General features: G+C 39.0%; 3 protein-coding genes and 1 non-coding gene across 7 annotated transcripts; 1 reads left to right on the forward strand and 3 right to left on the reverse strand.

The window, feature by feature from the left end:
- Positions 1–78: 78 nt before the first annotated feature.
- LOC130561889 (SUMO-conjugating enzyme UBC9-like) lies at positions 79–7,167 on the reverse strand. 2 transcript variants are annotated; one of them, XM_057346516.1, is made up of 7 exons: positions 7,145–7,167; positions 4,051–4,133; positions 3,846–3,929; positions 1,172–1,244; positions 921–1,030; positions 704–783; positions 79–556 (listed from the first exon to the last, which is right to left on the reverse strand). In XM_057346516.1, the coding sequence occupies exons 2-7, from the start codon at positions 4,114–4,116 to the stop codon at positions 493–495; spliced, it is 477 nt and encodes a 158-aa protein (XP_057202499.1). In that variant the 5' UTR covers positions 4,117–4,133; positions 7,145–7,167; the 3' UTR covers positions 79–492. The 2 variants fall into 2 exon arrangements, with proteins under 2 accessions (XP_057202499.1, XP_057202498.1); XM_057346515.1 differs by lacking the exon at positions 7,145–7,167 and adding an exon at positions 4,356–4,715.
- Positions 4,880–7,122, reverse strand: mpst (mercaptopyruvate sulfurtransferase). Its single transcript, XM_057346512.1, has 2 exons — positions 6,337–7,122; positions 4,880–5,506 (listed from the first exon to the last, which is right to left on the reverse strand). Exons 1-2 carry the CDS (start codon positions 6,926–6,928, stop codon positions 5,205–5,207), a joined length of 894 nt encoding a protein of 297 aa, XP_057202495.1. The 5' UTR covers positions 6,929–7,122; the 3' UTR covers positions 4,880–5,204.
- A 2-nt stretch (positions 7,168–7,169) lies between the features above and the next one.
- On the forward strand, positions 7,170–7,241 carry trnac-gca (transfer RNA cysteine (anticodon GCA)). The gene has a single exon. It is a non-coding gene; the product is annotated as a tRNA-Cys (tRNA).
- Positions 7,242–8,219: 978 nt separating this feature from the next.
- si:ch211-256m1.8 (uncharacterized) lies at positions 8,220–17,151 on the reverse strand. 3 transcript variants are annotated; one of them, XM_057344932.1, is made up of 5 exons: positions 16,970–17,151; positions 16,293–16,477; positions 14,158–14,605; positions 13,307–13,705; positions 8,220–12,469 (listed from the first exon to the last, which is right to left on the reverse strand). In XM_057344932.1, the coding sequence occupies exons 3-5, from the start codon at positions 14,602–14,604 to the stop codon at positions 8,639–8,641; spliced, it is 4,677 nt and encodes a 1,558-aa protein (XP_057200915.1). In that variant the 5' UTR covers position 14,605; positions 16,293–16,477; positions 16,970–17,151; the 3' UTR covers positions 8,220–8,638. The 3 variants fall into 3 exon arrangements, with proteins under 3 accessions (XP_057200915.1, XP_057200914.1, XP_057200913.1); XM_057344931.1 differs by having other exon boundaries at positions 16,293–16,859; XM_057344930.1 differs by having other exon boundaries at positions 16,293–17,151.
- Positions 17,152–17,480: the final 329 nt, after the last annotated feature.

The raw sequence follows: 17,480 nt of genomic DNA on the forward strand, positions 1-17,480 counted from the left end.
ATAAAACCATGGCTACTTTTCCTAGGGGCATCTTGGGCAGATTGAATGAAAAGGCTTAAATAAACAAACAACCATATGTAACGTAATAACCACTTTTTCATTTTAATCCAACTAATTCATGCACTTACATAGACTTGTCACATATAAGAAACGTCCAGTTGTTTATAGTCATATGTCCTATGATATCATTGCTTAGGGTGAAAGTTGTTCTACATTAACTTCAACCGGGTTACCATTAAAACACAATCACCAACAATATAGTCACAGAACAGGCAACATCAACTCTCTTCTTGGTTCTTTTCATCTTTATACTGGTCTGTACTGGGTTCTTGGCTCAGTTCTGTGCAGAAGCAGGATTGAGCAAATCTTTAGCCACAGTTCTACTTAGCTGCAGTTGTAGGACTTTCATTGAGTGATGAACGGTCCTGGAACGGAAACTATGCAAAAACGTGATATGTTCAGCACAGGCTGCGAGTTCATGTACTTTCCGTTCTATGTTGGAGCAAATCTCTTAGCTTGTGCCCTCACACGCTTCTCATAGTCCATCCTGTTTTGACTATAGAAAAACAAAGAGAGATAAGTGCGGTTCAAGATGGCATGACACCATAATCAGAGTATGGGTTAGGGTATCTCTCTGTATCTATGTGGTTTGATCTTAAATCGAAGTAGTGCATGCATTTTTTGATTAAGCCTCTTTGCTTACCAGTATATCGTATAGGCCTCGGCTTGTGCTGGGTCCTGAATGTTGGGCTCGTTCAGGAGCTCCTGGATGCCCAGCAAAATCTACAATCACGGCACATATCACAACTTAATTTACATACATACAAGTGCATGTTTTTAGTTAAAAAGTGACATCTTTCCGAGAGTTATTAATAGGAAATGTGTCTGAAATGTGGGTGTTTGTTTGGTTATTGGTTTACTTGTTTAATGGTGATGGCTGGCCTCCAGTCCTTCTCTTCCTCCAGTATGGACAGACACACTGTACCAGAAGGATAAACGTTTGGATGAAAGATTGGAGGCTCAAACTTACCTGAAGGAGAAAGAGTGAAGAATATAGTCAGTATAAACGTACTATTATATTATGTATCATATGTGTTATTTGTGCAGTGACAATACCAAGTGATACACAAAAACAGCTCTTCTCTCATGTAAGATTATGATAAATACTCACATTTTGGTGGAGAAGACGGGTAATCATCTTTAAATAACATTGTCAGTTTGTACAAGCCACCCTCCCAAAGAGTCTACATAACACAGACAAATAATACATACATACAAATATGAAACTAAAAACAGACTTTTATGCAGCATGTTAGATGGGTATCACATGTCACTGATTCTTGAGACATGGGACAAAACACATCTAGCAATTATAACTGCTTTTATTACACGGCTCGTTCTGATTGGCCAGCCGCGACATTTGCAGGTTCGTTATTCCCAGATAACGACCTCTCAAAACTAATAACACACGGTAATCCGGATGCAGCAAATCATTCTGATGATTAAATATAAATATGTCTTTTAATAACATACATGCCATTATATTTACAAATGATTCAACCAAATTGCCTGTTCGTGACATTTGAATGTCGTTTCTTACCTTAAAACTGAAAGTAAACGGCTTTGCCTCGCAGAAGGTTTGCATTCGGCTAATAAAATATTTCAAATCTACATTTCATGTCCAGTTTTTTTCTCATGTGGCAAGTAGCCGTGTAATAAACGATATGTACAAGCAGCCGGTTGTTATCGCAAAATAAGCCCCTTCAGTGTGATCACACTGTCGGGACTTATTTCTGCGATAACAACCGGCTGCCTGTACATTATCCCTTACTTGGGTTTAAAAATGAAAATATTTTCGATTGTAAATGTTATGAGGGAATGATAATCGAATGTATTTAACACAATTATCCCCTTCAATTTAATTGTACAGTAAATGACTTTGGTTGTCTTCGTACTACATTTAAAACGTCTTAGAGAAGGGTTCAATCTTTCATATGCAAAAAAATGTTTTTTAATGATGAAAAACAGCTTGTTTTATCAAAAGCAACACTTAATATTATCTCATATCAAAGCAAGGTTGTTTTTCAATGCGTGTTTCATAAGCTTTCAAAGTTGTGTCCCTGCTTTTCGTCAACACCGTCAGACATTCAATAAAATGTAATACAATCAGTGAATATGAGGGGCAGCTATCACACTAAGGACCCCCTTGCCACATTCCACCTCTGCAAAGGGGACATCAATGTCAGACAGGCTCTGGTAAATTATATAGTTTTAGAATATTTTAAATCCTGATTATAATATTTCCTGTCACAACCATGATATGTCAACAAACTATCTTCCAATTTCTGAGAAAATTATTGTAAATATTTATATCATTTTATTCTCCTGAAGCAGGTTCTATTAGCATCTAGCATTAACAGAGAAAACAAAATGGCTACTACATGAACTCCATTATTTTGTGAAAGAAATGCCTTCTGTGTCAACACCGTCAGATGTCACCACCATGAGTTTTTCTGTCTGACGGTGGTGACGTCATAAGAGTTTTGTGGTTTACAAGTCATTTTCACTTTATTATATAAAATACTGTTTAATTTTTCTAATAATGCATAAATACTAAAATGCGACGCAGCATATATTGTTTTGGTGGATTTACGTCATCATTTCTATCAGAGTTAGGGTTGAGGAAACATAAGATTCAGGGAACATAAGGCTGAGGGAACACAGGGCTCATTAGGATCATTAGTATAGGCAAATATGATAAAGATGGTCTTGTGCTCTTTTTGTGCATTTTAGTCCAGGAAGGCTAGACAACATCTTTCATTGGAGGAGCGGAGAATGAGGAACAGAGAGAAAATGAGTACACAGCCAGAATTAAAAGAGACTTTTCTAAGTCAGGAGAGACCAAGGTGGAAACAGAGAGTTGAGGAAGGAAATGAGATCATAGACAGAGAAAATCAAGAGAGCGAAGAAAGTATAGACACTCAACCCTTGGAAACACCATCAAATGACTTCAATGAGACACCACAGAAAATTGAATATTAATTTGTTAGGGTAGCACACACACCGTTCTGAAATAACACATAATTTGTGTTCCGATGATATGCAAACATATTAAATGAATGAAAGCTTTATAAACAATAACATAATTACTGTTTGTTGTCTTTGTTTTAATACAGTAATTGATTGAATCAATGTATTAGATGGTTAAAATGACTACATCCTCAGGTCTTCGTCACCACTGTCAGATGTGTCACTTCCGTCAGATGAATATTTTGAAAATATTTCATAATGATATTTTATATTTCTTAAGGAATTGTTAGGCACATGTGAAAATATAATCTGTCTGCTAACATGAGAATGTGTTTTGAAATGTTAAAAACATCTTGATTGCTGTTAAAGATAAAGTTAAAATATTACCCAATTTAAGAGAGACAGAAATTGTCATAATAAACAAATAAATATATAAACACATATTGCAAGTATTTTTTTGTGGCCTCTGTCAGCCTTGGTAAATATTCGTTTTTACTATACATCTTATAGGTCTTGCAAAATGTGAGTGAAAATCAATTTGTGTTTTTGGTGTTGACACAAACAAAGTGATGGGAAGGTAAAAAGCAAAGCACATTTTGATAAAAAAGAGAAAAGTTGGGAGGTTGTATCAAAACAAAGCTCAGTAGCTAAGTATATGTAAGATACATACATGTAGTTTAATTTGTCTGAGTACAAGGTTTTATTTTTTCAATAATGAACCCTGTTTTGTCCCACTTCTCAAGAATCAGTGACATGTTATCTACAGCAATAATTTGGACAAAAAACTGGTCTGGCGAGATGGCTGCATTGCATACCCCCTTTTTTCCTGGTATTCCACATTCCCAATTCATGAGATTCATGGTGCCATCTGGGTTCTTGGTTGGAACTGCCACAAAACCCTACAAAACAACCAACACCAGTTAAAGTGCGCTACATTTACACAGAGAAACCAAAAGCTCTTGAAAAGGCATGCTGCTCTTATAAATCTGGTTGTTTAACATTAGAGTATGTGTTCCTTACGAAGGGATGATCCTTCCTCCATGCTTTGCGCTCCTGTGACAGTCTACTCAAAGAAATTCCAGACATGGCTTAACAGCGCCGCCCTGTGGACAGATAAAACAACAAACAAACAAACATTGTGGCTACATCCATAAAGGAAAAAAACAAACATCAAACACCTATTCTGCTTTGCTCGCTTGAAGCACATTACAGTAAACACGGTTAAATTAATCTATTTAAACAATTTAGCTTGTTAATGTGGAGAAAGAGACTGGCGTCCATCTTGCCACGATTCGTATAAATTCGCAAGCCTGTCGCGGACTTACCTTAAAAAAAACAAAATGTTTTCCAGTCAGTGCAGATTCGGTTCAATTGGAAAAACGCTAAACCTTACAAAGATCCGAACGTGTCTCAAAAGAAATTCACCATCCGATCAATTATGACTAGCGTCGTTTGGTAATATTCATACGTTTACTTATGAAATCAATTTGTGGAAAGCCCGTAAATATGCCAAAGCAGCAAAATTTTAAGTGATGACAGATTTGCCTACAAGTAACGTTATATTAAAAAATGTCTTGTTTTGATAAGCACGCGACGCTTGAGTCGTGAAGGCAGTGGAACCAGGCCCGTGTTTATTATTATTCGCAGGACCTTCAGGCAATATCGGGGGCAGCTATCAGCGTCTATCGTGCAGAAGTGTGGCAACCGCGAAAGAGTATCAGAGACGCAGAAGACCCACATTTGATGTTTATATTTGTATGTACGTTCACATTAGTTATCAGTGATGGCAATATGACAAAATGTTCCCTAAGTAAACAAATACTCTACTTTTTTCCCAAATACACCACAATGCTTTTATACCATTTATTAGACTCTGGCATATAAAGAACACAAGAACTTTTCAAAGTAAGTTAAATAAATTGAACCTCATTTTATCTGAATGGGTGTGCACTATTAAGTTTGAATGCATTGTAATTCAGTCATAATAGCATGTGAATTCAGTAAAATTGTGTTTTTAATTCTAAATATATGTTATTTCATTCAATGAATATTCAACATTAATAGAGCAGTTGACAATGTAGTGCAACCTTTTATCATTATGCAAAATGAAGCATTTTAAATTAAACAAAAGGGTTATGGTTCTATTAGAAATCACTATAGGAACTAGCTATTCCTCATGGCTGTTTTCCTTTTCCCTCAGAGATCACATGTTCAGGAGCAGCCTTGGTGAACCACTCAGCCCATGCTCCGTCGTACAGGCACACGCCCAGATGGCCGCACAGGTGAGCGGCGAGGGCGATGTGACAGGCAGTTACACCCGAGCCACAGGTGACCCAGAAGGGCTTCTGCATGTCAACGCCAGCCTGCAGGAAAAGCTTGGAAAGTTCCTCCACGGGAAGTTCCAAACCTGTTGTCTTGTCCATGAAGCTGGCGAAAGGCATGTTGATAGTGCCAGGGATATGCCCAGGTTCAATGTCTGAGATACAAGGAGAGATAAAGATAATGCGCCTGCAAAATGTTGGATATTGTACAGTTTACTATAATAAAATAGTAACAATAAATAAAAAAAAGTTAATGTCACCCCTTGTGACGTCATATGCATACTGAGAATACGAGGCTACAAGCTGCAAAAAGTTTGTGCACAGTCTAAAGTCCTTGCAAAAAGTGAGAGGGGTAAAGTGCATTATGCCCAGTGTTGGGTAAGTTACTCTGAAAAGGTAATTAATTACTATTTACTAATTACATATTCAATAGTGTAATTAGATTACTGTACAAATTACTCTCTCCAAAAAGTATTTAGTTACTTATTACTAATTACTTTCTCTATCCTATATCCATCTTGATTATAGTTAAGTGATTCAAGGATAGACATGAAACGGCTTGTTTAATTCATTCAAATAAATAATATTAAACTACATAAAGTACTCTTATTTACTGACCAAAGTATTACAAATGTGAGAATTATACATTAAAGCACAGATTTTAAAGTTAGACTTTGAATTTTGATGTCAATTCCACTATTGCACACACATATACTGTATTACACAAAGTATTTAGTTTAATTACATCAGAAGTAACTGTAATTAAATTACAGAAAAAATAAGAGTAATGCCTTACTTTACTTTTTCAAGGGAAAAGTAATTAAATTACAGTAACTAATTACTTAGTAACTAGTTACACACAACACTGATTATGCCTCACAGAGGAAATAATAACCAAATTGAACTAACAACGTTAAGCTAAGTAAATATACCACACCATACGATTTTGCAAGTATGACAACTAACAATCCATAACGTTACTTACTTGCCCTTGGCTCTGGTTCAACCCCACGAAACCTTCCCTTGGCTCTAGCGTCGACCACTTGAACCGTCTTGGTTTTTGTGTTGTCCAGAACGTCTTCGTAAGTTTTCACCCAGGACCCGTTAAAGGTCGCTTTAAACTCGGTGCGTTGTGGTTTCGTGTACTGCTCGGTAACGGGATGACCCTCTCGTAGCCAGCTCTTGAACCCACCGTCCAGAACCGAAACCGAATTGTGACCAAACACCCTAAACATCCACCATACCCGTGGCGCAGAGAACGAGCCGAAGTCGCTGGCATCGTAAACGACGACATGAGTGTTGTTCCCTATTCCCAAATTACCCACGTAGTCTGCAAACTCGCCCTTGCTGGGCAGCATGTGGTCAAACTCCGAGCTTTTGTCACAGCACTCGTCGATGTCGAAAAACGAGGCTCCGGGAATGTGAGTTTGTTTAAATTCGTCCTTGGCATTGCGATTAATTTGAGATAAATACCAAGACGCGTCTAATATTCGCAGGTTTGGTCCCACTCGGTTGCTTTTGACAGCATCCGCGAGCCATCGCGCTGCCACGAGAGCTCGAGTCTGAGCAGCAGCCATGGTGGCACTCACGCGCTCCCCTCCTGTACAACTGGTTTAGGGCAGTCTGTGCTGCGTGTAATGAACCAGCGTTGCTCAAAGATTCCATTGGTGTGTTGTTTGTTAAATAAAGTAAGGGATCCTATATTTCACGGCCATTTAAATTCACATTTATTTTACGATATAACTTTTTGTCCGGCATTTTGACTGTGTTAAGGAATGTTGTAAATAACCTACATGTAAATCAGCTGTACAACCGCGAGGGGGTATAGCTCAGTGGTAGAGCATTTGACTGCAGATCAAGAGGTCCCCGGTTCAAATCCGGGTGCCCCCTGGGTGACGTTTTTGTGTTTCTTTTCAAGAGCAGTGGATGTGCTGATAGCCAGTTCTTAACGAATAAAATCGGACTATTAATGGAAACCGTTTACCGAGTCACAGAGAGGTACTTGGATTCTAATGAATGTATAAAATACAAGAGCTTGGAGCTTTATAGAAGAGGCGTGACAATTGCATTTTTGTAATATCTCTGTATTTATGAAACAATGCTTTGCTCAGTTGTTCAATGCTTTGGTAAAATTGTAAAAACACGCAATCATGCCAATAAAGTATCTTGAAATGGAAAATTATGTCTAGATGAAAGATGAAATGGCTTGTTTTTACTTGTGGCACAGCTATGAACACTATGAAACCATCTTTATCTATTCTCAATAAATCTTGCTTCTGAAATAGCAGGGATTTCTCATATGCTGTCTATGCACGTTCTTTGTGTGTGGTTTAATGAATTAGAGGAAAAGGTTGTTTTTCACTGCTTTGTTTTTGTTAAAGACTTATTATGTTATTAGTCACATTATGTTATTTATTATTTCTCAAAGTATGAAGCCTAATAAGAATGATATACTTCTAAAGGTTTATATCTAAGGTATTGTTTTTTAGTAATGTCCACAAACTGAGGGCGAATTTGGTCTCCATCTTTTAGATGTTGATATCTAGCTGTTTATTGGTTGGATTTTCATACTGTTATGGAGTCCACAGAATAATGCCGCTAGAAAAGTTGTGGGAAATATCCACCAGCTGCAACAAGAATTGCATGTTTTCCTCTAGAAAGCTTCTTATTTTTGCTTTCGTGAGTTATTTATATTATTTTATAGTAAGACAAGTAAAACACTTTCAAGGCGAATTAATCAGCATTTATTTATATATTTTGGAAATGTTTTACAAGACATTCTTTATTATATGCATACAGTATATCTTTTAGAAATAATTGTTAAAAGAGAAAATGATGTAAAATGCAAAAATGTGTAATGTAAAATAACATAACATAAGACAGCTGAGTGTTTTGATACATATTTTCAACATTGAAAACTTTTTTTTTCTTTAAACCAAGACAGAACAAAGCTGTTAAAACACAAACATAGAAGAAACTGGTTTACTCAAAATAGTGAAACAATACTGTATATTAAGGACAGCCCAAAATATAATAAAAATAACTTTTGTTAACCTATCATAAAAATCATGTCATTGCAAAACTTTTATTTGAGTCATTACAAGTCGTTTTAACAATATAACATTTTGTGTTGTTTTACTAGCCACAGGAATCATATCAAAGCTGAAAATGAATGGTGCGTGCTGAAAATAAAGAGCATGTTTGTCATTATTACAATATATGTCAAGCTATTTACTCCTTTAGCTTTCCAAAAACAAGTGTCTTGTTCTAAGTTTGTCAAAGTCCTTTTAAGGCATGTACTTTTTGGCCTTTAGTCTGGGTATAATTTGCATGTCTCTGACATCATTGTGCTGGAGAAGCCAGCATAGGTATCTCTCTGTGCCCATACCCCATCCACTTGTTGAAAGAGGGATAACTTGACGCATGTTGATGTACCACTTGTATGAATCTTCCTGTACTGCGTGATGTTGTAATGCTTCTCTTACTATTTCAGGAGTGGAGTGACGTTCCCCAAGCCCCACTGTCTCCCCTAATCCAAAGAGAAGGTCTGCTGCCTTAGCTTTTCTTCGTCCTGAACCTTCAACGTATGCTTGGTAAAAGGGCACTCCAAGATGATCCATTTCTGTTAGCCAAACAGCACCTCCATACTTCTCTATTAGAACCTTTTCTCCTTTACGTGTTAGCTTTCTCCCAAAATGGGGTTGTCCTTCTTGAACCCATTCAAGGCAGTCAGATGAAGGCATTATGTGAATGGCTTGGTCCAAGGTTATTTTTGGAAGAGGTTCTTTTAAACTCTTGAGCAGTTTATGGACATGAGATAGTGTACCTGCTGCATCAAGGATAATGTTTGAGTGTTCTTTTAGCATTGCTTGAGTCATATGGGCAACATAGCATTCAGCTATACGTATTGCAGCATCCATGTCACCAAGTAGCTCACATTCAACATGGTAGAACTGGTTGAGATGTGTAGCATCAGGATCCTCCCCTCGGAAACTGGGGGACACATAGTAAGCCCCAGGAAGACCTTCCTGAAACCTTAAGAAGTACTCTAAAACAAACTGCATAGAATCAGCAAGATACACATCTTGGCCCAACATGTTGACAAACACGGGCTCCGAATCTGACCCCAGGCCCATTGGAGAGGAAATCGTGTCAGTTGTGATTGGCGTCAATGCGTATGAATACTTGCATTTGTTGTGGAAGTACTCTACTGTGCTGTGAAAAAGGGTGTTTTGGATTTGAAACAGATTGCGATACCATTTGCTCCTAATGGCTGATGATGCATGGGTATGTGGGTTTTCCCAGGAGTGAGGAGGAGTGCTCTTTGTGATCTTATTGTGGATTTCAGTAAGTTCCTCTATGTTGGCTGGGGGGCCATCTATAGATGTTACATATCCAGGGTAGGTTGGGCAGATCTGAGGAGCCACATCCCGTGGCGTTAGGCATTTGGGCTGAGAAACTAGTGGAATTAGTTTGGCATGAGCATAGTCGATTTCAAATCCTTCAAATATGAGAGCTACCCCACGGGCGTTTATTCCCTCTTGCACAATATGAGCAACCCTTCGTATTGCCACAATGAGGGCAGTGTAGTCACCGTCATCCAAACTGAAGATGTCACTTGTCAGTGGTTTTCGTGGCACTAGAACTGTAAAGCCTGGTGTGTTTGGATAGGGAGTAAGGAATGCTACATGATCGTTGTCTTCCCAGACACGCCACTGCTGCTCTTCACCACGTATAATGCGGGGGAATAGGCCAGTATCAGAGGGCTCTCCTTGAAAATCAAAGCTAGATGGTGCATTGGGTGTCGGGAGCCGAGAGCGAATTTTTGCCTGCACTTGGTCAAGACTGGTATCTTCACAGCGTGGACCACTTTTGGAGCTGCAGTAACCAGGGTCATAAGAATTGAACTCTATTTCCTCAGATAAGTGAGGAGTCCAGTTAGGGTCCAGTCCATGGAGAGGTAAAACTTTAATGCAAGCAGGCTTGTCAGGTTCTGGCATGACCACAAGAGCACAACGGTGCACGGCAAGTTTCTCACGAAGAAGGTTAGCAACTGTCTTTGCACCCTGTAACATCGATATGTAGTCAGGTAGCGCTAACTGGAAGATGCTACTGGGTCCATTTAGGGTTTTACGAGTGAGAACAGTGGCTCCTGGGGTCCAAGGATTGGACTGCAAGTAAGCTACCAATTGTCCAGTTTCCCAAATCACGTTCGAAAAGCTCTTCATAGGTTGCAAAACCTCGTTTCGACGAATGCCATCGACCATTGAAGCAACAAACATAACCCCTGCGTTGGTTTCAATAATGGCTACACCCTGATGGTCTACAGCAATAATTCCAGCACACTTTTCTTCCAGATCATCATGGATTACTTCCTGACAAGCCCGTTTGAGACTGTAACCCTTGAGGTTGTATAAACTAGCTACTTTTTGAGCAACTGTTTGGCGTAAGAAGGCATCACCATCACCTGAGCATGTCACTGCAAGTTTCTCATCAGCATAAACCCCTGCTCCGACTATAGCTGTGTCACCAACTCTGCCTTTCCATTTGCCAACTAAACCTCCGGTGGATGTGGCTGCTGCTAACTTGCCCGACTTATCCAATGCAACTGCACCAACTGTTTGAGGATGGTTATTTTTGCTAGCACCTGACTTAATAATCAGCTCTTTGTATCTTATATCAGTGTCAAAGTAGTCTGGTTTCAATGCTGTATCTTTATCTCCAAGACTGTCTAAAAACTCTTCAGCACCTTGTCCAGTCAATAGGGAGTGCATGCTTTTTTCCATGATGCAGCGGGCAGCTTTTATTGGGTTTTTCACTTTTCGCAAACAAGCCACTGATCCAGAGTTCTTCCCATGTCCGTCAACAATAGTGGCTTCCATTTCATGCTCTCCATCCCTGTTATATACGGACCCCTTGCCAGCATTGAACAAGAAACAGTCCTCCAGTGCAGCCACACTTCTTTGGACTGCATCCAGACTGCTACCTCCTGAAGTAAGTACCTGTGCTCCAAGAGTTAGAGCTGTTTGAAGGGCAAATTCGATGACCTCAGTAACCTTTTGATTCAGCATCATTTCCTCCCCTGCCCCACCATGGATCACCAAGGTAAAATCTTGTTTGATTTTATGGGTGGAGTCTGCTTCTCTTTCTTCATTGTCTTGCAGGAGGCACTCAATGGCTCCCATCTGCCCAGCAATGGCGTATCTTAACGCCAGGAGAATTACTAACTTTAGATTGAACTCAAGTCGTTCTTTGAGATTTCCCAAGACACTGGCAAAAACACCCTTTCCATTCAATACAAGACGAACCCTGTCCTTCCTGCCAAGGTATGTGACAGCCAGCTGGTCTGTAGCATACACATTGCCAACAGCACACTCAACTCCCTCCATCAGATCTGATCCAGTCAGGTAAATAGATGGACATCCAAAAGGATCAAGAAATTTCTTCAGTGCACTGTCTTGAGGCATAAATCTGCGTAGGGCTGCCAGATGAGGCCCAACACCAAGGCCAAGTTTTGTGGCTTTGATGAGGTTTTTGTGCTCAACAAACGCTAGATGAAAGAGTCTGAACAGGTCATTTGTGTACCGGTGATTGTCATCTGGGCCAATGCAGGATGCCAAAGCTGTAACAAGCTGACGAGATCTCACAGTGGTTGAGTATGTGGGATCACAGCGGCCGTGTTTGAAGTGACGCATGTGAGTGGGTGTGACCATGATATGGCTAGTTGCAGCCTCCCCAAGTGTTTGCCTCAGGGACAGTTGCAGAGTAAAATTAATCCATGCATCATATAAACCTCGGTGGCCTCTTATAGTGGTGAACACATCTGGATAAGATTCAATTTCAAAAGTCGTGACAGACTGGCTTGCTTGTGGAACGTTAGAAAGAGACTTATTTGGTAAAGTTATGTTTTCCAGTGGGATTTTCAAAGGTGTTGGATGAAGAAAATTGGTATTTGAGGGCGGAGCTGACCCATTGGTCTGGGTGTTCATTTTTTTGTTTTGGGATTCTGACAGCTGCCACAGACGTTCAACTAAAAGTCCAGCTACCATTCCATCCAGGGCGCTATGCTCAAACAGCATGCCCGCTTGGCCATCTTGGAAAACCACCAAGTTCACCACCTGTTGGTTAAAGAGGGTTAATATTTGTCATTCTGTCAAGTTTTAACATTACAATCAATCAAATTTGGATAGAAAACTATGCAAAACATGTATTTTATGATAACTTCACACATTAGAATGGCAACCCATTAGTAACTTAAAGGTATAGTTCACCTAAAAATAAAATTTCTGTCATTATTTACTCGCCCTCTTGTCATTTCAAACCTGTTTATATTTTGAAGAATGTTGGTAACTGAACAATGGTGGTACCCATTGACTTGCATTGGATTTGTGTCCATACCAGTGGCGATCCGTGACTACTCTTCTGGGGAAGCAGTAATGGGAAGCTCGGCAAAACATGTATTTAGCCCGTCATGTGTATGGTGCGTCATTTCAAAATACGCGCCTGCTGCAGACGCGTCGAAAGGGTTTTTAATAAAAGAAACGCTCGCGTTTGCTAGATACTCGCTTAGTCTCATGTGTAATCAGAGTTAAGTGTTAATGCAGTGTCTTCTGAACGCGAGTGTCTCTTTTATCATAAACCCTTTCGACAAGTCTGCAGCAGGCACGTATTTTGACATGATGCGTGATGCACATAGGTTCACGTGAAGCGCTGAACACGTATTTTGAATTCCTGCTTCCACGGAAGAGGAGGCACCGATCGCCACTGGTCCATACAATAGAAGTGAATGGGTACCGCCATTGTTCAGTTACCAACATTCTTCAAAATATCTTCTTTTGTGTTTTACATGTTTTGAAATGACAAGTAAGGGTAAGTAAAGGATGACAGAATTTTAATTTTGGGGTGAACTATCCTTTTAAACTACATAGTACTAGTACTAATCATTGAGTACACACCTTGTCATAGTATCTGAAACATGGTCGATCTTTTTCCCCTAGGCGGACAGCATTGAGAATATCTGCAAGGTCAGATGGTGCCGGGTAGTCCTCCAAGGAAACAGCCAGAAGTGCAGTCTCCATCATTTTAAGTGATTCTGCTGCTTCACCCCCTTCCTTTAAGATGTCCGTTCTGACAGCGTGCCAAGCTTGGCGATGGAGAGATGTCAGACCACAGATATTGGATGGGTCTTGTTCAGGACCTGATGCTGGGTGACTCACAGCATGGACCAACTGGGTGTAGATGTCATTGAGACCTAAAGAATATAATGGTTCCCCTGAACGTTTTTGGTGTAAAATTTGAATGGGAAATATACCACCTCGACAGATCAACATGGCATGAAGGCTGTCTGTGTATATCTGAAACATGAAGACCAAGTATGTCATTAATGTGAGAAAGTCTGTCAACTGAAAATTACTTTATTCCACAGGTACAAAAATATACTCCTAAAAATGAAAATGATGTTATCATTTACCCACCCTCTTGTCATTTCAAACCTGTGTGACTTTCTTCTGCAGTACACAAAAAAAGATATTTTGAAGAATGTTAGTAACCGAACAATGGCGGTACTTTCTCACTTCTAATGTATAGACACAAAACCAATGCAAGTCAACGGGTACCTCTCATGTTTGGTTGCCAACATTCTTCAAATGTTTTTTTTTTTTGTGAAGAAAGAACATAATACTGGTTTGAAATCACAAGAAGGTGAGTAAATGATGACAGAATTTTCACTTTTGGGTGAACTATCTATTTAAAGTCCAGCATACACAGTTTCTCATGAAATGAGAAAAAAACAAGAGCACAGCTTCACCTTTAGCTCATCGTGGTTCTTGCCTGGTAGACGATTAGCTGCAAAAACCTGTGACTGCTGCGTTCTCTCAGTTGGCACATCCCCTTCCACCAGGCAAGGTTCACTGTACAGCTTAGCAACCGCCCACAGTAAAGCTGTAGCCCGCTCTATTTGTGCAGACTCCCCCAATAGCTTAGAAGAGGGAAGGACAGAAGGAATAGCTGTGGAAGTGGGAAGGGGATCATAGCAGGAGAGCAGACGCTTTTTGAATTCCTCCGTCACCCAGTTCTCACATCCAAAGGCCTGTGCCTTCAGGTGTTCTTGGGCTTCTTGAAGAGTATCACTCTGTTGTAGGAGGGCATTTTTATAGTGTTGGTACTGCTCTGGATTTAAAGTGAGCTGAAGCACCCGGCTAGCTTCCTGCAGAGTAGCGTCCAGTTCTGGAATGGGATAATCTAGTAGATCCATCCTGTTGTATGGTGGACAGGGCACAAAAAAAATATTTTATGCCAAAAATCATTAGGATATTAAGTTAAGGTCATATTCCATGAAGATATCTTTGTACATTTCTGTGAGTGGATGCTGCAAAATTGCAAACAAAAATGGACGGAAACACCCCCTCAAGTTTGGTATTTACGTAAAGCTTAGAATTTTAGCTATCGGGTTCATGTACTCTCCATAAATCTGTAAAACTAAATGTGTTCTCATCATCTAACTTCCCGAATATTTTTGTGAGATATCAAAATGCAAATGTTTTTTTATTAAAGGGAAATTTAAGGAATTCTATCACCAATCCTCTTGCACACTAAATAAACTAAAGTTACAATTAGACTTACACTTGCATGCAAATTATTTTTTTCTTGGTTTAATTGAGTGGAAGCACAAATCAATTTGGTTGTATAGTATAAGGTGTCATGTGATTTAAATTTAAAAGGTCACATTTTATTTATTACTCACAGAGCATTTTCTCAGGCTACATGGGCCACATGACTGTTTTAGTTGTAATCCAATAACTTCATTACATTCTCTAGAGAACGTTACTTCCAGCACAAAAGACTTATTTTGTAAGGAAAGCTTTGCAAGCATTTAATAAATAAATACAGTGAATTTAGGGATGATCTCCATTCAGCTATGACTGGATGACATACGCCTAATTACATTTTTTCTGTTCTTGACCCTGTGGAATGAGTATAGCATGTTTGTATGTCATGGGAATATGTCTCATGCTACATCTCCCTAGTTGTGTAATTAGATTTAGCCACACCCTTCTTTTTTGTAATTCATGAAATGTTATCTGTCTTTCCTAATATTTTGGTCCATGATCAAGGGAAGCGTGACCAAGTTATGTGAGTGATTGTTGATGAATTAACTCACTTTTAATTGGTTTCCAGGCTGCTTTATTCTTGAATCTAACACGTTACTACCTTAGATTCATTACCTTCTTTTTTGTGCTATTTATGTGATTATGCATAATACAATATTGTCATTGTAAATATCCCAAAATAAGTTCTGTATATGAAGAGTTTATTTGCAAAAATAGATAAAACATTCTGAAATAATGTTTTTTTATTGTACGCGTTAATTAATATCAATCAAACGGCATTTGGGTTGTTTTAATTAGGTAATAATAACTAAAAAATATACAGCTAACACAATAAAACAAAAAAATATGAAATAAACTCTTCAAAACAACAAAAGACTGTACAAAGGAACTTGCATTATGTTTTATTTAAATATCCATACTGCTAAATTATGAATCCGAATGCAAAAGCAGTTTACATTTTGGAAACATAAAAAATTGGTTTTATTTTGGTTCGTTCTAATGACTGCTGGCACTATTTGCTTTTATTTTAAAATATCCAGTCCATAACATGTATTTTACAGAAGAGTTTTTTACATGAATGCTTGTATGAATTGGTGATGTTGCCTGTTTAGCTTTAAAGTATTTCCATTCCATTTGACTAGATAAACATTTTACTTAAATGTCCCAGGATGTACACAATGTAAATGAATTACATTAGAATAAGAATATGCAAATAACTCAATTTTGACAAAAATATCAGTTATGACCTAATAATTCCAAGGCCTATTGCCAATAATATATTAATCCCATATTTAAAAATCAGTGAACACAAACTCGGAAATGTTAAACTCACCTCAAGGCAGTAAAGACGTCCTGTATATGAAGACTAGTGAATGTGTTGAGATCTTGAGTGTAACATGTTTTTGTTGCAGTGAACAAACAAGAGGGCAGTAATCTGAATCTAGTGATTCCAGTTAAGTGTGACGAAGTGGTATGGGGAAAGGGTCAGACACGACAATAGCAGCAGACTAAGCCACCCTGTTAACAGGGAAATGAATACCCACAAGAGGCACACAGGTTCGTTAGGTTAAACAAGGGACACAAGACGTGGATATATAAAAAGATACAAATTTTATTCAATATAAAAATAAATATTTAAGAAAGTTGGGTAACGTTAGCAGCCAGTAGATCTAAAACTGCCCTTACAAACACCCACATCAAGGAGCGCAAGGTCACCAGGGGTAGGTAGCCAGCAACAAGCCTCGAGTTTATGTAGCACACACACACACACACAACACCATGTGCACAAGTCTAACTGCACACACACAAAATGGAATAAATTGCAATGCACAGCACTCGGTGACTGGAAACCCACCATACAGGCTAAGGCTGGCTAGCTCCCTGCCCTGGCCCTTGACTCCTATAACAATAAGAAATGTAACAAAATATACGTTAACAGAATCCAACATAACCAATAATAAAAACAAAGAAAAACTTCCAGCTCGTGCAACGAGGGTAGAAGTAACTTACTGCCTCCCAAATCGTAACATGGACTGGAGGTAAAAAGGAAATAAATCACTTCATAAATACAGAATTGAAGCTAAACAAAACAAATAACCGTAAACCAATTAAAAGAAAAAAATCATACATCTACCAAAAGAAATTAAACTATAACAAACAAAACACACGCTACACGGAGCAGAGGTCCGTAGTACCAACGCCCCTGAGCAGTGGGCACACACGCACTGTACGTAGGCTCAATCGAGCAGCGCGAGAATAGAAGTCACTTACAGCCTCTCAATTCGTAATATGAGACAGAGCCGATACTCGTAGCACCAAACGCCCCGGAAGCAGTGAATACGCACACAATGTACATAGGCTCAATCTCGCAGCACGAGCCGGAGCAGGTGCCGTGTGTTTAAAACGGTGCAGATGAACCACGCAGTACAGGTGAATTATCGCTGACAATTGAAACAGCATAAGAAGAAAAAAAGGTCCAGCAAAGGCAAAACAGCAACATGGTCACGGCAGATCACTACCA

Source organism: Triplophysa rosa, linkage group LG11 (assembly GCF_024868665.1).
Source record: "Triplophysa rosa linkage group LG11, Trosa_1v2, whole genome shotgun sequence".
NCBI classification, from domain to species: Eukaryota; Metazoa; Chordata; class Actinopteri; order Cypriniformes; family Nemacheilidae; genus Triplophysa; species Triplophysa rosa.

What these genes read in the sequence shown, in the direction of transcription:
- mpst (XM_057346512.1), bottom strand. Translation starts at nt 6,928, where the DNA reads ATGGCTGCTGCTCAGACTCGAGCTCTCGTGGCAGCGCGATGGCTCGCG. An exon ending in TGAACCAGAGCCAAGGGCAA is followed by an intron (nt 5,507 to 6,336) that starts GTAAGTAACGTT and finishes CTTGTATCTCAG; the next exon opens with ACATTGAACCTGGGCATATC.
- LOC130561889 (XM_057346516.1), bottom strand. Translation starts at nt 4,116, where the DNA reads ATGTCTGGAATTTCTTTGAGTAGACTGTCACAGGAGCGCAAAGCATGG. An exon ending in GAATACCAGGAAAAAAGGGG is followed by an intron (nt 1,245 to 3,845) that starts GTATGCAATGCA and finishes TGTGTTATGTAG; the next exon opens with ACTCTTTGGGAGGGTGGCTT. An exon ending in CCCGTCTTCTCCACCAAAAT is followed by an intron (nt 1,031 to 1,171) that starts GTGAGTATTTAT and finishes TTTCTCCTTCAG; the next exon opens with GTAAGTTTGAGCCTCCAATC.
- si:ch211-256m1.8 (XM_057344932.1), bottom strand. Translation starts at nt 14,604, where the DNA reads ATGGATCTACTAGATTATCCCATTCCAGAACTGGACGCTACTCTGCAG. An exon ending in AGAACCACGATGAGCTAAAG is followed by an intron (nt 13,706 to 14,157) that starts GTGAAGCTGTGC and finishes TTCATGTTTCAG; the next exon opens with ATATACACAGACAGCCTTCA. An exon ending in GTTTCAGATACTATGACAAG is followed by an intron (nt 12,470 to 13,306) that starts GTGTGTACTCAA and finishes TTTAACCAACAG; the next exon opens with GTGGTGAACTTGGTGGTTTT.